The sequence below is a fragment of the Chinchilla lanigera genome, unplaced genomic scaffold (genome assembly GCF_000276665.1).
Source record: "Chinchilla lanigera isolate Chin_1 unplaced genomic scaffold, ChiLan1.0 scaffold00169, whole genome shotgun sequence".
NCBI classification, from domain to species: Eukaryota; Metazoa; Chordata; class Mammalia; order Rodentia; family Chinchillidae; genus Chinchilla; species Chinchilla lanigera.
Genome location: NW_004955570.1, coordinates 1,358,194 through 1,382,632, shown reverse-complemented (window position 1 = coordinate 1,382,632; position 24,439 = coordinate 1,358,194). Strand labels below are relative to the sequence as shown.

General features: G+C 58.8%; 2 protein-coding genes across 10 annotated transcripts in view; one reads left to right on the top strand and one right to left on the bottom strand.

The window, feature by feature from the left end:
* Positions 1 to 3,227: 3,227 nt before the first annotated feature.
* Positions 3,228 to 12,527, top strand: Sh3glb2 (SH3-domain GRB2-like endophilin B2; the record flags this gene model as incomplete). 8 transcript variants are annotated; one of them, XM_013509416.1, is given in 13 exon segments in its annotated part: positions 3,228 to 3,369; positions 3,833 to 3,961; positions 6,881 to 7,014; positions 7,197 to 7,289; positions 8,397 to 8,408; positions 8,995 to 9,057; positions 9,929 to 10,078; positions 10,395 to 10,418; positions 10,712 to 10,801; positions 10,932 to 11,032; positions 11,276 to 11,290; positions 11,393 to 11,633; positions 11,889 to 12,527. In XM_013509416.1, coding segments are annotated over 13 exon segments (1,302 nt in total), but the record flags the coding sequence as incomplete, so codon positions are not given.
* Positions 12,528 to 13,119: 592 nt separating this feature from the next.
* Positions 13,120 to 24,439, bottom strand: part of Nup188 (nucleoporin 188kDa) — a 56,516-nt gene continuing 45,196 nt past the window's right edge. Inside the window, exons 25-44 of one of the 2 annotated variants that reach the window (XM_005413601.1) lie at positions 23,871 to 23,977; positions 22,500 to 22,706; positions 22,254 to 22,423; positions 21,719 to 21,788; positions 21,299 to 21,366; positions 20,687 to 20,882; positions 19,086 to 19,163; positions 18,731 to 18,816; positions 18,404 to 18,549; positions 17,811 to 17,992; positions 16,974 to 17,177; positions 16,765 to 16,857; positions 15,838 to 15,996; positions 15,440 to 15,577; positions 14,805 to 14,879; positions 14,486 to 14,719; positions 14,253 to 14,384; positions 13,957 to 14,030; positions 13,720 to 13,849; positions 13,120 to 13,591 (exon numbers count right to left, since the gene is read on the bottom strand). In XM_005413601.1, coding sequence (XP_005413658.1) covers positions 13,415 to 13,591; positions 13,720 to 13,849; positions 13,957 to 14,030; positions 14,253 to 14,384; positions 14,486 to 14,719; positions 14,805 to 14,879; positions 15,440 to 15,577; positions 15,838 to 15,996; positions 16,765 to 16,857; positions 16,974 to 17,177; positions 17,811 to 17,992; positions 18,404 to 18,549; positions 18,731 to 18,816; positions 19,086 to 19,163; positions 20,687 to 20,882; positions 21,299 to 21,366; positions 21,719 to 21,788; positions 22,254 to 22,423; positions 22,500 to 22,706; positions 23,871 to 23,977 — 2,726 coding nt within the window. In that variant the 3' untranslated portion in view covers positions 13,120 to 13,414. The remainder of the gene's footprint in view (positions 13,592 to 13,719; positions 13,850 to 13,956; positions 14,031 to 14,252; positions 14,385 to 14,485; positions 14,720 to 14,804; positions 14,880 to 15,439; positions 15,578 to 15,837; positions 15,997 to 16,764; positions 16,858 to 16,973; positions 17,178 to 17,810; positions 17,993 to 18,403; positions 18,550 to 18,730; positions 18,817 to 19,085; positions 19,164 to 20,686; positions 20,883 to 21,298; positions 21,367 to 21,718; positions 21,789 to 22,253; positions 22,424 to 22,499; positions 22,707 to 23,870; positions 23,978 to 24,439) is intronic. The other variant, XM_005413602.1, reaches the window with a different exon arrangement.

Below are 24,439 nucleotides of genomic sequence, written 5' to 3'. Positions count from 1 at the left end.
TCCAGGCGCGGGGCCCGCGCCCCGAGCCCCGGCGCCCCCCACCGCTGCCGTGGGCAGGTGGTCTGTGCTCCCTGGGTCCCCTTGGCACGCCTGGATGGGCCGGCCGGAAGCCAGGAGTTATTTCCTGGCTCCTCTGGGGAGGCCTGTTTCCTCCGGTCCCCAGGAGCGGGGAGAGAGGGCGCCCTCCTTGGGAAGCTGCCCAGACCCTAAGGCCGAGATTGGAACAAGTCCACCATTGGGGGTGAGGGAGGAGAGACCGAGGGGTTAGTGCCACCGCGGAGACGCGAGTCAGATTCTGTGTGATGCCTCTCCTGTGACCTTGGAGGGGCGGCGCCTTGCTGGGCCTCAGTTTTCCCATCTGAGAAGTGGGGTGAGATGTGAGGGTGTGGGACTCCGCACACAGTGCTCGTCACAGGCAGGCCCCTGGCGGGTGTTGCTGTGGGTGACCCCGCGCCAGTGCCACGTGTGACCTTGGCCAGGGCGTCCCTCCCGGCCTCAGTCTGGCCTTCTGGGAGGGAGGTGTAGGGCTGCGGGGCTCTGGGCACCGGCCCTGCTGTTGACTGGAGGAGCCCGGCCCCAGCTCCTCTCAGAAGCGCATGTGGCCGTGTTTGCTAGAAAGCGCAGTGTCCTCCTGAGGGTGCTGTCCCAGAGAGAGAGGTTCCCGCGCCCAGAGCCTGGGGACCAACCCCAGGCCTGGCCGCGAGCAGGGGACCCAGACCCGCGGTCCAGCTGGGCGGTGGGGAGCCCTCCGCGTTGGTATGGCAACTGCTTATCTCCCACATCACAGCTGAGGAGAACCTGATCCACCGCTTTCCTGCTGCCGCCGGGGCCTGCCACCCGACCTGAGGCTGTGGCCTTGCTCTGCCGGCTGGGGGCACCCGCCCCAGGGTCCCTGCTGGAGGGCAGCCAGCACCCGGGCCCAGCCGGCTGGGGCGGAGGAGGGAGCCGGGCGCCTTATAAATAGAGGCTTTCTCCGCTCTGCACGCCCACCCCCTGCTGCCGCCTCGCTGGCAGCAGCCTTGGCAGGAGATAGGAGGTGGCCGGCCAGAGGGGATAGGGGCCTGGAATGTGGCCCGGCAGGAGAGGCCGGAGGGGACCTGCCTAGGGGCGGGAGTGAAGCAGTGAGTCAGGAGAGCTGGGAGGAGTTCTTAGTGTTTGGTTTGGTTTGGTTTGTTTGGTTTTTTGAGGCAGGGTCTCTTATGTAGCCTAGGCTGGCCTTGAACTTGGTGGTGATCCTCCTGCCACAGCCTCTCCAGTGCTGCGATCACAGGCATGTGTCCCCAAGCCCGGCCAGGGGTTCGTTAGTACGGGTGTGTGGTCCTCCTCTGGGTTGGTGCTGCCGGGCCAGGTACCAGGACGGCCTGGGTAAGCTCCCAGCTCTGGCACATAGCAGGGACAGCGTGAAGGCTTCGCCCACTCCGCTGGGGGAGCAGGCCTTGGCTCTTCTGGGAGCTGCCAGAGGGCAGGACCGGACCCCTTCAGAGGCCTGCAGTTGGGCCTGGAAAGTAGGGAGGGGCTTGCGAAGTGGTTTCAGGCAGAGCTCTCCCCGTGCCAGAGCAGCTGGGCTTAGGGCAGCGAGGCAGGAAAACCCAAAGCATGTACGGCTAGGATGCCGAGGGGTAGGAGCGGGCAGCCGAGGCACTGTTGGCGGGAACTGCAGGCGTTGTGCTGCTGGACGTGGCAGAGGTAGCACAGGAAGAGCCGGAGAGGCTGCTGTCCTCTTGAGGGGCATCATTGGGTGCGGAGGGGCGGCCTAGTGGGTACGGAGGCCAGGGCCGAGGTGCGTGTTGGTGTGACTTGTGGTGCCATTGGGGTGGCTTTCGAGGGCCAGAGATGGACCTATGGGCAGCCTTTCACAGGTGACACCTGCTACCATTTACCCAGCCGGGTGAGAGGGGTTCAGTGGGGGGAGCTTGCCAGCATGTGCAAGGCTCAGGCTTCCATGGCCAGCACTGCAAAAAAACCGTTGATCAGCCAGGCGTGGTGCCACACACTTGTAATCCCAGCTCTCAGGAGGCTGAAGCAGGAGGATCCCTTTGTGTTCGAGGCCAACCTAGGTTACATAAGCAAGTTCAAGGCCAGCCTGAGCTGCAGAGATCCTGCCTCAAAAAAAACAACAACAAAAAAACCCCCAGTTGATCGAGCTTATAGAGCGTGCTGACCAATATTCTGTGAGGTAGGTTAGCCACATACTTCAGGGGGAAACTGAGGGCGGAGAGGTGACTTTCGGACACCTGCAGTGTGGGATCGGGCCAGGTCCCGAGGCAGAGGTGGCCTGAGACCCCCATTTCCGCCCCGGTTTGGGGGCTGTGAGGGAGAGAAGGAGGCTGAGGCCCAGCTGAGCCTCAGGGAGAAACCAGAGCCCAGCCTGCTACATAATTGATGGCTCGAGCAACCTGGTGGCGGCTGGCGTGGGGCCTCCGATGACTCATCACTGCCAGTGGCTCTGCCTCTCTGCAGGGCTCCAGCCCCAGTGGCCCTGGCCTCGCTCTGCCTCAGTGGCCACATCCCTGAAATGGGACAGGTGGCCCTCTGCTTCCAGAAGTCCCTGAGGGGCTGGGTGCGATGTCCCCAGCGCAGGGCTGGCCAGGATCCTCGTCACTCCTTCCGTATCTAACACCTGAAGGTGCTTACCCTTTCGCTGTTTGGCTGTGACCTTGGGCGAGCCCTGTTCCCTGGCAGGCCAAGGTCTGTTTGAAGAATGAGAACAGTTTGTCCCAGGACCCTTCTACATCGGAGGGACCAGGCCTCGGCCCATTTCTGGATGTTCCTAGGTGGCCCTCGTGGTTGCTGAGTGTACCCAGTGGCTGACTCTGATGGGCTGGCCAGGCGGTGAGCCCACTCTGCCACACCCCTTGTCGCCCCAAGCTCCTGCTCAGGGCCTGGAGCAGTGGTGCCGGCCTGCGGGCAGCCAAGGTTCTGTGCCGGGCCCCCCTAGGGCTCCCAGCTGCCCACGGAGCCCCTGATAAGCCTGGACCTTGCTCTGTGCCCCGTCTGTTCCCTGTGCTCTTGCTCCTGTCCTGTCAGGCCCGAATGGCCCCAGAGGTCCCTGGCTGCTGGGAGGGCCATGGGGGGAAGGTGGGGCGGCTGCTGGACTTTGAGAAGCCCTGAGCCCCCCAGACTTGGGTACCCTGCTTTCTCAGAGGGCAGCGGAGCCCCAGAGGGGCTGGCCCTTGGTAGCCGCAGGAAGGTCCTTGACCTGGCCCGGCTCCTCGCCCCTCCCACAGTTCACTGAGGAGAAGTTCGGGCAGGCCGAGAAGACTGAGCTCGATGCCCACTTCGAAAACCTCCTGGCACGCGCCGACAGCACCAAGAACTGGACGGAGCGCATCCTGCGGCAGACGGAGGTGCTGCTGCAGCCCAACCCCAGTGAGTGGGGCGGTGGGGCGCGGCCAGGCTGTGGGGCGCCCAGTGTTTGGCCTGGAAGCGATCTCCGGGGGGAGACGCAGGCCTGACCCAGACCCCACAGCTTGGGGCAGGTGGAGACCAAGGCCACTGCTTGTCCACTTGTCACTCTGCCCCGTGGCTAACTGGCATGTCCCGAGGGCTTGGGGACCAAGCACGGAGTTAAGACACGCGCTGTGTTCTGTAAACCCTGTCTGTCAGGGGGAAGTGGAAAGCCTGACTTTGGCCCCGTCACCCCCCGGCTGTGTGGTCTCCAGCAGGCACTTGTGTCTCTGAGCCTTTGCCACCTCCCCTGTGGGGGGAGGGGTTAACAGGCCAGCCTTTCAGGGTGAAGGTGGGCCTAGGTGAGATTATTTGAGTCACCAGGCTGGGCACTTCTGGGCTTGGCCTGGAGAGCAATGTGGCTTTGGCTGCTGTCTCCCCACAGGTGCCCGCGTGGAGGAGTTCCTGTATGAGAAGCTGGACAGGAAGGTGCCCTCGAGGGTCACCAACGGGGAGCTGCTGGCCCAGTACATGGCCGAGGCGGCCAGCGAGCTGGGCGCTACCACGCCTTATGGTGAGTGGCCGCACGCCAGGCTGGGCACTGGGGCTGGCCCTGAATTTCCCTTGCCTTTCTTTCTCCTTCCTTCCCTTCTTCCTTCGTCATTCCCTTCCTTCATTCCTCCCATTCTTTTTCTGGTCTTTTTGAGACAGGGTCTCACTACGCATTCAGGCTGGCCTTGAACTCATAACAGTCCTTCTGCCTCAGTCTCCCAAGTGCTGGGATTACAGGCATGTGCCACCATGCCCAGCTTTCCTTTTCTTTAAAAAAATTATACACGGCCAGGAATATAGCTCAGTGGCACAGTGCTTGCCAAGGTCCAGAGTTCAATTCCTGCTAACCCCCCCAAATATATACATACACAAATGATACCTGAATTCATTCTGACTGTAAAGCCGGGCATGATGGCATGTGCCTGTAATCCCAGCACTCAGGAGGGTGAGGCAGGAAGATTGCCACAGGTTTGAAACCATCCTGGGCTACATAGTGAGTTGAAGGCCAACCTGAACTATAGATAGTCGCTGTTTCAAAAAACAAAAAAATACTCTTCATTGTACAAATCTCCATCATTGCTCAGTAGAGCAGAAAATGCAACCTACTCCCTCATCAGTTTTGGTTTGTGTAAAGCTGTGGGGGTTGGTGGAGCTAGGGATGGAGCTGGTGCAAGTGCCCCCACAGCCGTGCCCCAGCCTGGTGTGTTCATGGACCGTGCTGTGGGAGCCCCTGGCGTTGGGCTGCAGGGGTCTGCCCATGGTAGCGCGGCCAGAGCCACCCGTCTTAGTCCCTTCATTTCTTCATTTGCTGGAAGTGTAACTTATGTGCTATAAAATGTACGTGGTCTAAATGTATAAATCAGTGGTTTATAGTAAGTTTATGGAGATGTACAAACATCTCTACAATCCTATTTTAAAAACACTTATCGTACTATGGTTTCTCTTCAGATCATATAAATCTTTCACCTTTTTAAAAGCACTTATCCACATGTCCCCCCTAGTCCTTTGTTCCTGTTTATGGTCAGTCCCTGTTCCCACCTCCGGCCAACCACTAGTGTGCTTTTTGTCTGTAGAAATCTGTTTTCCCTGAATATTTCCTGTAAATATAATCATTATATGCCCTCTTTTGCATCTGGCTTCTTTCACCTAGCACAATATTTGGGGGATTTGAGACGGGTTCACTATGTAGTCTAGGTTGGCCTCAAACTCACGATGATCTTCCTCCTTCAGCCGACCAGTGCTGGAATTGCAGGCATGTGCCACCACACCCGTAAACAAAAACAGATCCATTCAGACAAACACTGCCTTTTTTTTGTTGTTGTTTTGCTTTTGAGACAGGATTCTGCTATGTAGTTCAAGCTGGCCTCACTCACTGAGATCCTGCTTGTGCCTCCCTTGTGCTGGGATTACAGCCGTGCACCACCATGCCCAGCCCCCGCGCTGCCTTTTGATGGGAGTGCTAGTCCATTTATATTTCATGCAGTCCTTGATGTGGTTGGATTTCCTTGTGTACTTTGTTACTGTCTTCTTCAGCATTTAAAGTTTTCTTAGTGGTTATTCTAAGGATTATAGTATGGGTTTTTTTTACAGTATGGATCTTAACTTATCACAGTCTACTTCTAAGTCATGCTAGTTAACTTCTAGTAAAAAATGGGAACTGCTACAGTACAACTACGTTCTCTCTCCCTTTCGTTGTGCTGTTACTGTCATCTGTGTTATAAAGCCAGTAAGTTTTATAACTGTTGTTTCATGTAGTTATCTTAGATCAGTGAATAGAAGAAAATGGTATTATTTTTCACGTTTAACTGTAATTAATTGCTCCCTGTGGATTCAGGTTATATCTGATGTCATTGCTATTGAACTTGAAGATTTCTTTTCTTTTCTTTTTTTTTTTTTTTTTTTTGAGTCAGGGTCTCACTGTGTAGTCCAGGCTGTCCTTGAACTCACAATGATCTCTTGGGGCCCTGGCCTAGGACACCAATCTGCCAGGGGTGTAATGACAGAATAAAACACAGACAGGATATAGTTCAGTTTCAAAGGGGAACCGGGATGTCCAGAGCCACAAGAAGTACTCAGACCCTGAGGCACACAGCAGCTCTGTATCCTCAGCCCGCTGCCTTTAGGCTGGGATTGCCCCGTGTTTGTTTAGAGACTTGTCTGAGCTAATTGTTTATAGAATCTGTGTCTCCTGCCAGGTGCTACTACTAAAGTTTCTGTCCCACCCTCCTTTTAAAATTTATTCGCATTTTCAAGTGGAGCTTCCATGAAGTGCTCCGCAGTCAGCGCACATGCGCAGTCAGCCAGCAGCAGGTGGTCAGAGCCTGCGCTTGAACATCCGTAGCGGGGCGAGGTGGGCCATGTCCCCTTCTGGCAGGCATGTGCTAAGAGTATTCCAGCCCCAGGCTGGCTGCTGTGTTGCTTCTCCTAGCTGTGTGCCATGGAGCTTGCTGCTGTTTTCAGTGGTGTCCTGTGGCCTGTTCTGTGTTTCTGTCCCAGATCAAGTCCATCCCCTCCTGCAGTGGACCTGGGCCTTGTCTCCTCCCCAGCCTGGTAGAGCCACAGACGTGCAGACCTTGAGCGGCACAGCATCCCCAGGCTGCACTGTCACCCGCATTGTCCCTACCAAGATCAGTAGGGTGCCTCAAATTCATGCCTCGACACGTTTTCTACCTTCGGTTAGTTTCCAGTCTGGGGATGGATGGCTTTGGCAGTTGGATGTAGCTAATGGTCTTTTTAGGGGAGAACGTCTGTCCAGCTCTGTTCTGTCATTCTGGAAGTACCCTGATTTTTCTGAGATAGAACCCAGGGCCTCGTGCACACTAGTGGCTAGAGGGTTTTATCTTTAGGGGATCCCACTATATATTTGCCAGTCCCCAGTGGCCTGACTGCCTGGGGGTCTGGCAGCCTGGGACCCTTCCCCACGCTCAGCCCTGTTCCCCAGGGAAGACGCTACTCAAGGTGTCGGAAGCTGAGAAGCGCCTGGGAGCCGCGGAGAGGGACTTCATCCACACAGCCTCCATCAGCTTCCTCACGCCTCTGCGCAACTTCCTGGAAGGGGATTGGAAGACAATTTCGGTGAGGGGCCCTCAGCCCATGCAGGGCACCTGGGACTCCTGGGGCTTTCCTACCTACAAGTGGCTCCTGCAGACTGGGTGACCTGGAGGAACCTCTCGCTTCTGGGCCTCAGTTTCCCTGTCTTGACTACATAGCCCTTGGACCACCCAGGGCCTCACTGCTCCCCACTGCCCACCCTGCAGAAGGAGAGGCGACTCCTCCAGAACCGGCGTCTGGACCTGGACGCCTGCAAAGCGCGGCTGAAGAAGGCCAAGGCCGCAGAAGCCAAAGCCACGGTAGGTGTCCCCGTCAGCCTCCTTGCCCCCCAGGCTCTGGAGGGAGCCGAGGAGTGGGGGCCGCAGGGGGACCTGGTGTTCGGCATGGCCTCTGTCCCCTGTCCTGGCTGGGAAGGCTTGGCTGGGGCAGGACTGAGCTGGCGGTCACGTCTGTGTCCGTACCTCCAAGGGAGCCCTGGTGGCCCGAGGGCAGGCATTCCCAGAGTGGGTGCAGGGCACCCTACTGCCCCCCCAGACAGCCACCTGGGGTTTCTCGCATGCCTTTGCTGCCTCCCTGGATGCTCTGCCCGGGCATGGCTCCTCTAACTAGCCATCCCTGCTGCTTGACCTTGGCCCGGGCGCGCTGTGCGCGGCTCCCCTGCGAGGGTGTGGACAGAGCACGTGCACTGCCTGCCCGCTCGGGGCTGTCCGCAGCGCAGGGCCTGTGCCACTGCACCCCTCCTCGGCCAGGCCAGCGGCACACGTGAGCTGCCCTGGCCAGGCTGGGCCAGGAGTGGGCGAGCTCCCCATTGCATGCCAGGGGCTCAGGGTGCAGGGCATGGAGGGGATTCCCAGCCCCTGGCCTGCCTGGGGACTGCCACCTGTGAGTTCCCGGGCTCAGCCAAGGAAGGCCAGCCTGACCCAGGGGAACCTGAATGGGCTCCTGGCTGCTGTGACCCTCGGTTTCCTCTTCCTGGGTGGCGGCGTGGCACGGAGCCCTGATGCCACAGCTGGGCCTCTGCTGCCTCTGGCAAGAGCCATGGCAGAGTCTCAGCTCCCCCAGACCAGTGGCCAAGGGGCCTGGGGCTACTGGGGTGAGCTCTTGAGTCACCTGGGCAGGGCAGTCCCTCCCTGTCACTGAGAATAGGACAGCCTCATGCCAAGACAAACTTCTCTATCGGCCAGGCCAGGGCACCCTTTCCTAGCCACCCCTCCCCCACCGTGGTCCAGCTTGGGTCAGCTGGAGCAGCGTTCCCACCCTCAGCGACCCTGGCCCCCGTGCCACCCTTTACCCACACAAACTGGCCGGGCCTCCCATGTGTCCTAGCTTCCCGCCTGCACTGCGCTCTGGATCACTAACTCTCTATTTCTGTTCCTTTCCGTCCTGCTTTGGGTAACTTGGCTCAGTGTGAGGGAGATGTGAGTATACCTGTCCCGCGTGCTGTGCTGCTTCTGGTCCGCGCCGGTCCAGGGTGCGTCCTTGGGCGGTTTGCAAGCAGCTGCGCTCTGCGGGCCGAGCCCCATGCTCCAGGCACTCGGGCTGGAGCCTGCAGGCAGCTCTTTGCAATCACTGAACGCCTGTCACTGTCCATCCGTGCATCCATCTGTCCACCCTCATGGGGGAGGGCCTGGCCCTCGACACAGGAGCCACAGACACGGGGTGCAGAGATTCAGGGGGGGGGCTGTGGTGGGGGGCCCGTGGGCCTGACTGGGAGCCTGGAGTGTGTGTGTGTTGGGGGCGCTGTGGCTCACTTAGAGGAAGGGCAGCCGCGTCTGCCCTCGTGGGGTCCCCAGCACATCCACCCGGTCACCGGAGTTCCCGGCCCCTCAGTCTCCTCATCTCTGGCTCAGCGCTGGAAGTAGGCACCAGGGGTCTGTGGTGTTTCTGTCTGTGTCCCCCTGTCCCTCGGGCAGGGGCCACTGGCACTTGTGGGGCAGCCTCCTGGCCTCGACCCCGGCCCTGGCCCGGGATGACCCGTTTCCCCCATGAACTCTTCCCCGCCAGACGGTGCCTGACTTTCAGGAGACTAGACCTCGTAATTACATTCTCTCGGCCAGCGCCTCCGCGGTAAGCGCCCCGCGCCCCACCCCGCCCCAGCTCCCCTCAGCCCTGCTGGACTTGACCGTGCAGGAACTGGGAGCCAGCAGGTGACACAGGGCCTGCTCCCGGGAGTGAGGCCTGGCCCCAAGCCCGGACTGCGCGCCACAGCCAGGCTGGCTTCTCCTGCAGAACACTGACCACGGTGGCAGGCCACCCACGCAGGAGCTGCAGACGGCCCTGCCCCGGCCCCTCTGCCCGCTGCCCTCACAGCCCTGGCTGCCCTGGGAGGCCCCTGAGGATGCGGCAGAGGCCTGGGCCTGCCTTCCCCGACCCAGACTCACATGGAGGTTGTGGTGGCCACCCGTTCGCACACCTGCTCAGTGACCAGGGAGGACAGGGAGCCCAGGCCCAGGGTCTGGCTCCAGGTTAGGCTCGTCCCAAGGACAGCTGGCTGCAGCCTGCAGGGAGGTGGACAGTGGTGCCCAAGGCTGAGCTCTGCCCAGGGTCTGCCGGTCAGCTCGGTCAAGCCAGTTTCCCTGTGGAGTGTGGGAGGAAGGCCAGTCACACATCCGTCATGCCTGTCACAGCCGCGCCACCCTCACCGTCCTTCCATGTCCCCATGGGCAGGGCCCTCTGTGCTGACCCTGCGGCCTCCCTGACCTGAGCATGCTGCTGTGATCCATGCAGTCACTCGCGGCTGATCGTTGTCCCTGGAGGTGCCAGCCACACTGAGTGCTCGCAGTCCCGTGCCGGGCCTTGGCGTGGTGCCGCCTGAGCCTGTGCTGGCTGGCCTGCTTCCACATTCCGGGCTGGGACACTGTCCTAGGTCAGGTTCCCACAGCGGCCGGAGAGCCGGGTCTAAGTCACGGCGGGGGGAGGGGGGGTCTTTCTTCTCTAGACTCTGGATGACACTTCCTGCCCCCTGCCCCGGGCCGAGTGGAAGGAGAAACAGCCTGGAGGGTGGAGGCCGCCCTGTTTTTTTCTTTTGCCACTGAGCCCCAGTGTGACTCAGGCCCGAGGCTGCCTTTCTCTGCCGGAGGACAGAAAGGTTCAGTGACTGGCCCAGGGTCACACGTCCTGCCTCCCAGCCCTCCAGCCTTAGCCAAGAGTCCGGGGTGGGACACATGGGCTGTCGCCCGGAGGCCTCACTCGGAGTGGGGGGCTGGCGCTGTAGGAGAGCACAGCAGGACTTCCCGGCTGGCTGTCCCTTCCCTGCATGTGGCATGTCAGATGGGCTGTGATTGTCACTCCGTGCCCTCCGCTCCTGGTGTGGCCGGGTGGGGGCAGAGGGACCGGGGTTGGGTCCTGGAGCTGGGCCTGGCTGCCGCCTGTCCCGCTGACTGGCGCTGTTGTGATCCCCGCAGCTTTGGAATGATGAGGTGGACAAGGTGAGTTGGGCCCTGGAGCCAGGGGCTGGGAGGTAGAGGGGCGTGGGCGGGATGCTTCCAGCTGGGCCTGTGCCCCGGCTCCGGTGGTGTGGGAGTCTCCCCTGTGGGAGGTGTGGGGTCCAGTGTCTGGGGCGTAGCTGGGCCCTGGGAAGGCCTCTGCCTGAGGCTTTTCCGGAGGGGTGTGGGAGTCTTTCAGATGGGCTCCAGCTTCAGGGTTAGTTGAGGCCCCAGGGGAGGTGGCGTCTGTGTGCTGCTTAGCACTCACGCCCTGCACGCCCTGCACGCCCTGCCAGGCCGAGCAGGAGCTCCGTGTGGCCCAGACGGAGTTCGACCGGCAGGCCGAAGTGACCCGGCTGCTGCTGGAGGGCATCAGCAGCACTCACGTGAGTCCAGCCTTGCCACCACTACGTGGCATCCAGGGGCGGGAGCTGGGCTGCAGTCCTGGGAGGGTCTGCCAAGGCACACAGCCCACCTGGGCTCGAGGCTGGAGGGCAGCGCCATCCTCCTCCCCAGGTGAATCACCTCCGCTGCCTCCATGAGTTCGTCAAGTCGCAGACGACCTACTATGCACAGTGCTACCGCCACATGCTGGACCTGCAGAAGCAGCTGGGCAGGTATGGCCGGGTCTCGAGTCCCCCAGGTCCCCATCAGTACCTGTAGCCTAGCCCCTTCCCTGAGCCCAGAAGGCCCACAACACAGGGCCAGGTGAGAGCCTCTGCCTGAGGTCTGCCTGGACCTCCCAGAAATGATGGCTGCCCTTGGGGACCTCCGAGTCCCCAGAATACTTGGGGGAGGATGGCAAGGACAGGGCGGGACCATCTCACCCCCGCTTGCTTTGCTTTTCCTTGTGCTGCCAGCTCCCAGGGTGCCATGTAAGTAGTGGGCAGGGGCTGCCCTAGCTGGGAGGGCCCTTGCGGGTGGCATGGGGCTCCCTCCCTCGGGGTGCAGTGGCTTAGACACCCCCTTGCCTTCAGATTCCCCGGCACGTTTGTGGGTACCACGGAGCCCGCCTCCCCACCCCTGAGCACCACCTCACCCACCACTGCCGCAGCCACCATGCCCGTGGTACCCACAGTGGCCGGCTTGGCCACTTCCGGAGAGGCTGCGCTCTGCCTGGAGGAAGTCGCACCCCCGGCTAGCGGGACCCGAAAAGCCCGGGTGCTCTACGACTACGAGGCAGCTGACAGCAGCGAGCTGGCCCTGCTGGCTGACGAGGTGGGCCTGGTGCCAGCAGGGCGTGGGCCAGGGCTGGGGTAGGCATCGCCAGACTGGAGACTGGTGGCCCTGGCATCTGACTAGGCCAGCGGAGAGAGCAGCTCCGAGGAAGCAGCCAGACCTGCCCAGCAGGGCCAGGAGATGAACTCCCGCCCCTGGGGTCTGGGTGCCTAGTCAGGGAGATGGCGGCTGCGACCCCACCTACTCCGGGGTCTGTTCTGCCATGGCCAGCTCCCCTTGCCACCCTCTCTGCAGCTCATCACAGTCTACAGCCTGCCTGGCATGGACCCCGACTGGCTCATTGGCGAGAGAGGCAACAAGAAGGGGAAGGTGCCTGTCACCTACTTGGAACTGCTCAGCTGAGCAGGCCCCCAGAACCCTGCCACTTGTCTCTGGAAGATGCCCACGGCGGGGAGACCAGCCCCATTCCGCCTGTGCCCCCGTCCTTCTGCAGGGAGGGAGCCCGACAGGCCCCGGGCCTGGCCTGGTCCCTCCACCTGTCCCGCTTCTGACCTGTGGTTTGGAGCCTGGCCTGCTGCACCCCTGCACACCAGCACCCCCGGCCCCCTGGGGTGGGAGGGATGCAGTGCTGGAACCCTTGGCAAGAGAGCACCTGTCTTAGCTGCCAAAGGCTGAGGGGCAGCAGCAAAGCAGGCAGGACCCTGGCAGCTGAGGGCTGGGTGCTGCCCAGGAGAGGCCAGCCTGGCAGGAGATGGGTTGGCCCAGGAGCAGCGCCTGCCTGGTGCTACCCATCCCCTCCCACTCAGCAGCTCCCAGTTTGAGTCGCGCGTGGCTGCAGCCTTCTCTACACTCACTTTTTAACTGCTCTTTTTACTTCTGCCTGTCTGCTTGCTCTGGCCAACAGCAAATAAACCCTCCTTTGTGTGCTTTGCATGGGCTCCTGTCAGTCTCGGATGGCACAGTAGGCACTGAAGTGGGGACAGGCACATAGCAGTGGCAGGGTACGGGTGGCACAGGCATGGGGCGCCCTGGAGCAGAAGGGAAGGCAGGGAAAGTTCCAGCAACAGGCATGGTCTTCCATGGCAGCATGGTCCCCAGTGGGGAGCACACAGTAAATTCTCCTGAAGAATGACTTCCCTACATAGGGGGGAGCCCAGTTGGGAGTTTAAGGCCTGGACCCCTACCCTAACAGGGTCCCTACCTTACAGGAGGGAAAGAGGGGAGGTGTCACCTTGTACCTCAAGGTACCACAGTTGGCAGGTGGCTAAGCTGGGACTTTGGCCAGGCCAGCCTCCCTGTGGGGCAGAGCTATAAATACAAGGAAGAGAGGTCCAGGATGGCTATGCCCAGTGCCAGGCACGGCCAGCTGGACAAACAGGGAGGGTACATCTGACAGCGAGCGCACTGCCTGCTCCCCAGGCACTGATGGATGCAGGGGCGCTGGTGGGTTGGGCCCAGGCCAAACTTGCCCGTCTGCAGCAGAAAGCTGGTGTCTTCCCAGGCTCTGAAGGCACATGCCACTCAGTTGTGTATAAACAGTATTTTAATATTTGTATAAATAGACCACAGTATTACCGAAAAACTGCAAGAGATCCCAGAAACACCTGAACCCCGTGCACACAGCCCCTGGCTGTGGCCCCCCTGGCTGGCCGTGCAGCGGAAATGCTCGAGCAGAGGAGCGGCCTGGGGCCCCGCTCCCCGCCTCTGCTGTGGACCTCTTGACCTAGTACAAAAATAACAGCAGTGGGTGGCTGGAGTGGTGGCGACCTGGGAGGGTGACGAGCAGTGCACCCCATCTGGGGCAGGCGGTGGCAGGCACCCTATCTCTGCACGTGGCGGACGAAGGCCTGCACCAGCTGGACCAGAGGCTCCTGGCTCTCGGGGCTGGCTTTGGGGAGAGCGGTGGCCTTACTCTGGGGCGAGGGCAGGACACCAGCAGCAGGGGAGCTGGGGGTTCCGCGCCGGAAGTAGCGGGATAGGCTGGATAGCAGTGTGCTCTACAGGAAGAGAGGTGGCTTGCTAAGGCCCAGCACCTCTGTGCCGCTGTCCCCACCCCAAGGCAGGACCTGTGGGGCTCTTTTCTTGCCAACCCAGCCCTCTAAGAGTCCTCTCTGCCCATCCATACCAGCTCAGAGCTGAGCTCTTGCTTCATCCGCTGTTTGTCCCGGGGGTGCACAGCCGGGTCCCTAAGGTATCGCATGGCCTGGGAGATGAGCAGGTAGAAGCAGTTTTCCATGGTGAACATCAGGAGGGACCTGGAGGAAGGGCAGGGTTGGCACCGTTCAGAGCTGGCAGATCAGGTGAGCCACCCAGCCAGCAAAAGAGGACTGCCTGGGCCTTACGAGGTCCCACACGGTCTTACTTAAGCGTTCTGGTTCCTTCTGCCTGGGTGCTGAGCCCCATAGCCTGGGGAAGCGGCTCCTTTTTCTTGTCCAGCTGGAAGGAGAGAAGTGAAAACAAGAGCAGCAGCTCTCAGCCACTGAGCACTTCCTGCCCAGCAGCCCTTGTGCCAGGCAGGTCTCACCAGTGGCCTCGCAGCCTCTGCACTCAAGAGTCCCTGCCCACACTCACTGGACGGACAGGACAGGATGGGGAGGCTGGGAAGTGTGCTGGGGTCACTGGGAGTCGCGGCCTGAGGAAACACAGCACCCAACTCACCTCTCCAAGCATGTTGAGGACCACATTCACAGTGGCCAAGAGGGTCCCAAAAGAGGGGGCCACTTCAGAGTCAAAGGTGGGAGTGGTAAAGCTCAAGGCAAACAGGAAGTTGTATTCAGCAAGATCCAGGGACTGCAAGGCAAGGAACGAGCACTTGGAGACCCTGCAACGAGCCCACTCCGTGCAGCAGATGGGGCCAGCTACAGGGGCCCTGGCGGTGCGTGGGCCACTACCTGATCCAGGAGGATCTGACAGACGTCTGGGGTGAAGTGACGCAGGGCTGCCAGCGTCCTGCTGAGGATCTTCAGGAGGCCACGCTGGACCGTGTGCAAGGCGCGCTGCTCAGCGGACTCTGTGTCAGCGCTGGGCTGCTTGGAGGAGGGGGCCGCAGGAGCTGCAGTGGTGGCGGCGGGTGGCCGCTGAACCCGTGGGGGGACAGCCGAGGGAAGGCCATCCCCGTTTTTGTTCTGGGGAGAGCCAGGAAATGAAGTGGGAGCCCAAGGAGCCCCAGTCAGCCTTTCTTTCTGGGCAGTCCCAGGGCGGGGCCGGTACCTGCAGGTAGTGCTGAAGCATCTTGCGACTGTGCAGGAGGGAGGTGCAGGCCTGGCACAGGTAGCCCAGGTTCACCTGCGACACACAGGGGAGCCATGGGGATGTTCCTGGGGCAACCAAACAGGTCTCCCCATGACCCCCATGTTTCTGTCCCCAGTGTCACCCTCCTTCCACCCACTGACGCTCGAGCTTGACATCTTATAGCTGCTGCACAGGTTGGCTGGGCCCTGGGCCATTTCCCTAGGACCTAGCGACAGTCATAAAGCCTAAAGTGAAGGCGAGGGGACTGCCGGCCCAGTTACGGAAGGGTAAAGGCTTAGGGACAGAGTCACACAGCAGCACACGCCAGCAGCCTGCCTGTCTCCAGAGCCTGCACTCTCTGCCTTGGCCACCCCTCTGGCTGGCTCCCAGCTCAGGCCTGTTGCTGAGGGCTCTGAAGCCAAGCTCTTGGCCCACTGGACTGCCCTTCACTGTGGGAGTAAAACGTCAAGCAGAGCAACCTGACCCAAACACTGGGCCCATAGCAAAAGGCCGGTGTTCAGGAATAGGCTGCAGCTCACCACGGTGCTGATTCCCCAAAGCCAGTCTGGGAAGCAGCTTCCCCCCCCACCCCCAGACAATGCCTGAGGCCCCACCTGGATGTCGCTCATAAGCTGAGGCAGGTGGAAGTGCCACTCCTTGCGGAACTGGGAGAGCTGTAGGATGAAGCCCACGGTGTGATCAGCCTCCTCCAGGCAAGCCAGGCTCTGTACCGTCCTCACCGCATTGAGACACTGTGAGGATGGGGCAGCAGGGAAGGGCAGGACAGCTTAGGGACGTGGCAGACCACACCTGCCCACCTGTGCAAGGTGAGGTCCTGGGCCTGTGCAGAGGTGACAGGACAGCAGTGGCGGGGATGGCGGTGGCGGCCAAGCATGCACACACGCACCAGTTCCTCAGAGCACCTCTGAGACGAGGGGCTCAGCACCCTCACCCGTGGACCCTCTGCCCTGAGTGGCCTCAGGCCCTGCCCCATGAGGCAGGCAGTCCTTACCTGCAAGGTCCGCTCCTGGTGGACACCAACGAAGTCCAGGGCCTCAGTCAGGAAGTTGTAGCGCAGAGTCTTCAGTAGCCGCTCCATCAAGGACATGGACAGGCGGTAGACCCCGGGCCAGGAGGGGGCATCCAGGGCCTTCCGGGAGGTGCCGGGTGTCTATGACAAACAGCAGATGAGCTCCGGTCCTGGTGCCACTGGCACCCAGAGGACGGGAGAGCAGGGCTTCTGGGCAGCCAGGCTGCTGTGGGAGGACAAACTCCTAGAAGGGGCGTGGTCAGCAGCTGTGGAGAGGGGACCAGGCAGAGGGACATGATCCTGGATTTGGGTCTCCACTAACTCAGCTTGGCCCTGCTCTGCCTGGGCGCTTGTGTTCCCCTTCTACTGGGTGTGCCAGCATAGATGGCAAATCTGACATAATCTTGGATTCTTCTGCAGTGAGCAGACAACTGTGACAAAGAGGGAACAAGGGTATGTGGAGCCCCACCAAGCTCTCACACCACCATCTTCCCTGCTCTGGGTCCAAGGCTGGAGGACAGAGATGAAGAAATCACACATGCATAATGCCTTAGGGTGGAAGTGAGGTCACCTGCGCTGGCCCTGAGTGACCTGTTTACGGTCTGGTGTGGTCCCTCTAACACCTGTAACAGGAAAAGTCCATCCCATCTCCAAAGCTGGTGTACGGAACCAGGTGGCGCTTTTTTGGAGGGCGTGGGTGCTCAGGACGGATCCCAGGGTCTTATGCACACTAGGCACACACTTTGGTGTGCCACTTCCAGGGCAGACAGCTGGAGGCTGGGGAGGAGTCCGCGCTCTCAGTGCGCTGCACAGCCACGGAGGACAGGACAGTGAGCACAGGCACACAGTGCAGTGAGGTGGGGCGGGGTTTCCCAGCTGGGCCTGCAGCTGGCAAGCACTGGCACTCACCTGCCCGGTGCCATTGGGGCTGAGCTGGTACACACTCAGGAGGGGCAGACAGATGCTCTGGGTGATGCCAGCACCGGCTACTGCTGTGGCTCCCTGGGGCAGGACACAGGAAGAAATGGAGCCTGTCCCCATGGCTGGCACTCCTGCTTTGAGCACCAGAGCCCACCGGCTCAAGCCTGGGGCGCCCCTGCCCCTGGCTGGCCTCCTACCTGCTGGGTGCGCGCCAGGGTGAGAAGCAGGTGCAGCGCGGCCTCGGTGAAGTGCAGGTTCTGCTTCATGCGCAGGCTCACCTCCAGGGTGGTGAACAGGGTGGGCAGGATGGGGAGCCTGCGGGTCACCTGCAGCCATGAGTCCCCGTCCTCATCCACCTCACACAGCTCCTTGGCCAGGTGCAAGCCCAGGACACACACCTGCTGGAGCCCAAGGGCACACATGGGTTAGAAGGAAGCACCCCGGGCAGAGGAGGAGCGGAGTAAAGCCCGTGACTGTCACAGCTCTCCTGTCTCCCCTTTAGCGAACACCGAGTCCGCCTGCTCACATAAGCACCCCCAACACTGGCACCGCAGCCCCTACCTCTTCCCTCCTAGCCCCAGCACCGCCACCAGACTTGCTGGTGCCACTGCCCACCTCGAGGCCACCCAGGTCTGCAGTGGTGTCTGCAGCTCTCGCTGCACCACTGCACTCACCGCTCCCACACTGCTCTCCACCCTTAGCTCCCCTGACCAGCAGTCACCACGACCCACAGTAAGGAAAGACGGGTTCACGCCCAGCACAAACGTGACGACAGCTTCCCACTAACAGCAGCCACCCTCTCAGCACACGAAGTGGGCTGACGCTGCCCGTGCGTCACGTTCTGCTTCATCTGTGAAGGTGCTGGTTGTAATGGATGAACGCATGGCAAGGCACACTGCAAACACTGTTCCATGCAGCCTCCAGGGACCCTTCCAGAGCATAAATGGGTCCTTTCTCTCGCTGGCATGACACTTCCGCTGTTCCCCACGTCAGTCACAGACCATGATGAGCGGCCTGCTTGGGCGCCCCCTCACCCCGTCACGCTGGTCCTTGTGCCGGAGCCGAGAGGAGTCGTCAGTCTCCATGCTGTCCTTATCCTCCGTGGCACTGCCTAATGCCAGACTGTGGCGGGTCTGGTCAAAGAGCGCAATCACCTCTTCTTGGAGGGTCTCGCAGACATTCAGCACGAGCTGAGAGTACTGGGGGATATCACTCACTGTAGAGAGGATGTGGAAGGGACACTCAGTGGGCAACTCTCACTGCAGACCACGGTTTCTTTCCCAGACAGGAGCAGGAAATGTAGCAGGTGTTAGAGGGAGAGTGTTGTCCCAGAGGAGGGCAGGACAGAGGGGTTCTTTGGCCAAGACTGATGCTGGGCATGGTGGCGCATGCCTGTAATGCCAGCACTCAGAAGGCTGAGGCAGGAGGATCATTGTGAGTGCGAGGCCAGTTTGGGCTACACAGTGAGTTCAAGGCCAGCCTGAACTGCATAGGGAGACCCTGTGCCAAAAAACCAACTAACCAACCAACCAACCAATCAACCAATCAAAACTGAAAACTCAAGTCACAGGAAAAACACACACCCCACAGAGAGCTAGGCGGAGACCTGTCCAGGCTGGCCCCTCACCTCGAATATCCTTCATCTGCAACACCATAATGAATGCTGAGAACACCTTGGCCTTGGTCTTCTCCATGAGCTGCTGGTCTGCCTGTAGCACCCCCTCCAGGATCTCCGTCAAAGGCCTGAGGATCTCATCCACCGCTCCTAACTCTCTAAATGAATGGGGAACGGTGCACCCAGGGGCCGCACGCTGCCCCAGCCCATCACAGGATGGTGCAGGCAGGCGGCCTCAGCTCCTGTGCTTTGCTAGGTTACCCACTTCCATTCCTACCCACGTCCCGAAGGAAGAGTGCGAGTGCCGGGGGCAGAGGCTGGGCCCTGGGCCACACTCACCCCTTCCACTGGCGGAGGAGGATGAGCAGCAGAGTGCACATCATGGAGCCCAGGCGGAGGCAGTTCACCGAAGCTGGAACAAGGAGCTGGGGAGACAGCAGCGGAGGGCAGTGAGGCAGCTTCCTGTGAGCATGCAGCCTCCGTCCACAGGGGGCCACCTGGCCTTGTGCCTTCCTGCCCCACAGAGAGCGCATAGGGAGGCAAGGAGGGGCGAGAGGACCAAGGAGGTAGCAGGCTTCAGCTGACACCCTGCAGCCTCAGCCCCCTCAGGCCAACCCACAGCCTTGCATGTGACCTGTGCAGCCTCAGGATGTAAGCGACCTGGGGAAGAAAGGACGCTCCTGCACACACTTACTAATGCTTTGGTCCCATCAAGCACGTCCAGGAAGAGCTGGCGCCGCACGGAAGAATCGCTCAAGTGAATGATGTCTGCCTATGTAGGAACAAGAAAGCTTCAGTGGAGAATCTCTAGGCTGCTGAAGCCAAGAATTGTGGGGTCCTTTGCCAGTCACTGATAAGCCACTGTCTCCATGACCAGAACAGGGCTTGGGGATCCCCCTGGTTTCCAGGTTTGCCTGCTGTCCGGAACTGTCCTTCCAAGTCCCCGCTGAAGCTACTCGCCCCTTTCCATGCTGGGCTTGGCACTCGCAGGCCCATCTGCCTAGACGCCCTTCCCCCACAAGTCTTCAGCAGGAAGGTTCCTCTGCACACTGCCCGGCTGCAGCAGCCTGCTCAGACAGAGTCCGACTTCTCCTGTCTCACCTGTTCACCCCCACAGGAGCAAGACCATTTCCCTCACAGCAAAGTACCACAATCTGAAGCTCTGCTTTCCATCTGGGAACTTGTTTTGATTTTGCTTCCCTCATGGTTCGCTCTCCATGAGATCAGAGCGATTATGTGCCTTACTGCTCTACAGATGAGGCCAAGCCACAGCAAGCACTTGCCCATCAACCACTGAATGAATGAGTGAGTGAGTGAGTGAGTGAGTGAGTGAGTGAGCAATATCCTAGAGGGACCAAGAATGGCAGGATTTTCAGTGACCATTCTGAACTGCTGCCTGGTGAGGGCCTAACAGGCAGGTGGCACAGACATTACACCTGGGAACCCATCGCTCCCAACGGTAGCCCAGCCTTGTGGGGCATCTGGAGTCTCAGAGCTCCTGGAACACGGAGCAGTCTCGCTGGGAACAGTCGCAGAGAGTAAGACGCCTGGGCCAGGAGGCACCAAGCTCGCGCTAGTAATGAAGTCGAGCTATGGACCTGAATTCCTTAGGGAAGAGCGGCACAACACCACATGCTTTCGGCACAGAGGACGCCAAGCTTGCTGCAAACTCTTCCCAGATGTCAGCCCTGGGCAAAAAGGGCAGACGCTGGCTGGAGCTCTTGCTCCACACTGGAAAAGGTAGTTCTAGCTCTAGCCAGGGGCGCTGCTGCTCTTGCAGCTGCGTCTGCTCCCTGCGGAGTCTCAGCTCACTCACACAGCATCCCCAGGCACACAACATGGGGTGATGACACATGTGCAGACCAGGCACACAAGGAGCGGGCAGCACAGAGCAGGACAGGCCCAAAGGAGCCACGGGAGGCCTGCAGAAACGTCTGAGGCGATTTTCTCCTTCGGTACTGGGGAGCGAACCTGGGCCAGGTATAGGTATAGGCTGGGCAAGCACTCCACCACCCGACTCCATTCCCAGGCCTCTACATGTTTCACTTTGAGACAGGATCTCACAAAGTGGTCCAGGGCGGCCTCAAGCTTGTGATCCTCTCACCTCAGCCTTCTGAGGAGCAGGATCACAGACACACGCCCCGCGGCCTGACTAAAGGGTCTGAATTACTTCTCTCCATCACTCTCAACCACCGCTTGTGAATCCCAATCTCATCACCTGCACAGGGGGTGCCCACCAGCGTCTCAACACATCACTGCCAATACCCAACGAAAATTCACCAAGGCGGCTCTTACGTGGCTGTTGGCAATGATGAGAAGCATCCTCCAGGCGGAAACGAGCATCTGATACTCTGCCAGGGACGTGCAGCTGCTGCCCTCTGTCTCTGCCATGTGCACTGCCAGGGACTTGACGTACCCCGACCAGTAGGCGAAGCGCTTCTCGCCGGAAAATTTCTTAAGTGTGTCTTTTAATGACTGATCTAACGAACCCCTACGGTGTCAAGAAAACACAACCCCACAGTTAGGTTCTGCAAGCCGGGGGAAGTGATGGGCACAGACCCTCGCTGAGGCAGAGAAAACCACCTCACATGGGCTTAGGACAGGCGGCTCCAGGTCACCTTCGCAGTATGGGCTCAGACTGCTCGCTCAACATAATGAGTTAGGCTGAGGCCCTCCCAGGACACTTCCTCCATAAAGTCCTGTTCACAAGGAGTTAGCTTCCCAGCAACTCTTTCTGACAACTGTGGATGCTGGCAATGGTCTGGTCAGGGACACAGCTCTCTGGCCTCCACAGTGATTCCAAACTAGCTCTCTCCTCTGTGCTGGCTCCTGAGCCAGCACCCTGTGGTGGGCTGCACCTCCCTCCCCTGAATGTTAGTTCGAATCTCCACAGGGCCAAGGACTCACTTAACTACATAGTATATCTCCAGGCAAATGATCTTCATGATGAGGGCGCAGGTCTCCAGGATGCTGGGCTGAGGAGGCGGGAGGAGAGCACACACGGGTCACTCGGGGAACCTCCTCCCCATGTCCCCCATGCCGACAGCAGCGGCCAACACTTTCCACAGAAAGTGAAGGGGCACAGGTGAGCAAGAGCAGAAGCATCAGGTCCACAACGTCCGCAAGGCAGTGGAGGAGAGCAGAGCCATCCTCCCAGAGCAGGGCAAGCCCTTTCCTCCCAAAGCCAGATGTCAGAGCGGGAGCTGAGTGGTGAAGAGTCTGCTCTGTGGCCTAACCAGGCAAGGTATCATTTTCTCCACCTCCACCTCACACCCCAGCCTGTCCTCCGAGGGACTTGCAGCCAGTCCTGTCCTCCAGGCAGCTCACCTCGGATGTCTCTGAGGGAGGAGACAGGGTTCCAAACAGTGGACTGGTTAAATTCTCCCAAAACTTGGGTCTAGAATGAGAACACAGGTTGGCAATTATATTTTTGCTCTCCCAAAATCCTTTTCTCCTCTCTCCGTAACTTTTTTTTTTTGAGATAGGGTCTCACTATGTAGTTTATGCTGGCCTGGCCTCACAGCAGTTCAGGACCAGCCTGGGCTACAAAGTGAGCTCAAGGCCAGCCTGAACTGTATATGGAGACCCTGTCTCAAAAAGACCAAAAAGAAAAGAAAAGAAAAAAATAACAGTGGGCTTTGAGGGATTAAGAGAAGGCAGAAACCCAAAAGGAACTGAACCTTACCGATGACACGTGCCTGTGGCAGTACAGCATTAACAAGCCCGAGACCCCCGAACAGAGTCGTGCACACAGCACTTCTCATGCACGTTCCCAGTAGACAAGTCACAAGCCTTTGTGGCAGGAACTCCTGCTACTTCTGCTTTAAGACAAGGATGGTACGACTCTTGGGGGCAGGCTTACTTGGTTCTGAGGACCAGCATGGCACTGTCTCGCCGATCTTGCCACAGAGCATGCAGAAAAGCAATGGCTGCGCGATGCAGCAGGGGCGGGCACCAGTACCGATCCGGCTCCTGGGACTCAATCAGCTCCAGCACGGCGTGGAGACAGCTCCACTCCCCAAGGCTGAACTCCTGCAAGAGGGACCGGGTCAGAGTTGAGTTCATAGCCACTCGGAACCGCACTCAGCTCCTCCGAGTGCAGGCTCACCTTGGCGCCATCACTGCCATCCTTCACCTCCAGATTCAGAAAGAGCTCAATGAGACCCGGCTGGGTCTCTACTGCGACTGTGAGGAACTCCAGAATCATAACTTTGATACGCATGTCCTCAATCTTGCTCTGCAGGCGGGTCAGGAAAGCATCACGAATGGCGGCCGCATCGCTGCCCAGGCATGCGTACACTGACATGGGGGCCACCTGCGTGAAAGCGAGACACACGCTCAGTGCTCTGTGTGTCCGTGTGCCAGCTTTCCAGGAAGGGCACTGGGCATCTCCAGAAAATGACAAGAAGAGAAATACTGGCCATCCAAGTTTGGGGTGAGCCCGAAACTTACAGGAGACTCAGTAAACATAAAATGATGGTCAAGTCCTCTCTTGACTATAGAAAGTGTAAAAAATGTCTTGCCTATTAAATTGACAAAGACTGAAAAACTGGCAAAGCCACTGTGTAAGGCTGTAAGGCTCGGAATTAGGAGTATAAACCGTAGCACACTAGTCACTCCTCAGCATGGACAGAATTCTAGTTTGGTAAGGAACAGATGCAGTGCTGGGTATGGTGGCACACTTGGGAGGCTGAGGCAGGGGGACCGCCGCTAAGTTCAAGGCTAGCCTAAGTTACTTAAGTGAGTTAAGACCAGCCTACAATACAAGAGCCTGTCTCAAAAAACAAAACAAAACAAAAAAAGAACAGACAAAACCACATTTTCTCTAATACATATAGATAAGAAAAAAAAAAAAAGCTCTAATAGCAAAGCCAACCTGACCTGCCCACAGCAATTATTTTTTTTTGGTACTAGGACTCAAACTCAGGACCTTGTGCTTCCAAGGTAGGCGCTGTGCCTGCTATATCCTCAGCCCAGCAATTCTTGAAATAAGGTGCTTACAAGCACTTTTAAGTCCCTCCCTTCCTCCCATTTCTTTTTTTTTGGTGGTACTGGGGATTGAACCTAAGAAGCAATGAACTACCTTTCTAGCCCTTTATATTTTGAAACACATTTGTATTTTGAAAGCCTTTTGTATTTCTACGTTGCCCAAGCTGACCTTGAATTTCTAATGCTCCTGCCTCAACCTCCACAGTAGCTGGGATTACAGGCATGCACCACCATTATTGACTGGGAACTTCACTTTCTATGCTGTTTGCTATAACATTAAATATTTTATGATCAGCAAAGATGGCTCCTGAAATCAGGAAAATACCACCACATAAACGCATCTGTGTGTGTGTCTGTGTATGTGTGTGGTATGTGGATGGCTATGTTCCTTCAAGTCCAAGTTAACCATCTGCCTCTCTTGCAAGAGAGCAAGACAGATCTAAAGCCAAGATTCCTTGTCCTGGGGCCCAGTGAGATAAGGGGATCCTACCGTAGCCAGGCGTTTCAGCAGTTGGATGGCAAGCCGTGGCAAGGCAGGGTCATGCTTGTGGTAGATGTACTTGGCTAGAACAGCAATGAGGTTGTTGCCATGGGCACCTGAAGAAGTACAGGAAACAGTCAGACACCAGGGTGCCTCATCTGAGCCCTTGAAGAGGCTGATATTCCAAAAGACTCATAACTGACAAACTTTGGCCTCAAGATTTTTTTCTCTTTTTCAGAAGCAAAGAGGTAAATAAACAGTTTAATCCAATTTAGTAATGGCAAGGATAAACACTTTGAAGAAAATTGTTTTGGCCAGGCAGGGTGATACACACCTATAATCTCAGCACTGCGGAGGCTGAGGCAGGATGATCGCTACGAGTCTGAGGCTAACCTGGACTACATAATGAGTTCAAGACCAGTCTGAAAAAGGCCGAGGATACAGTTTAACAACAGAAGTGCCCGTCTGACAAGCACAAGGTCCTGAGTTCATTCGCGGTACAAAAAAAAAAATCATCTTTCTTTGCTGGGCATGGTGGTGCATACCTGTAATCCCAGCGCTTGGGAGGCTGAGGCAGG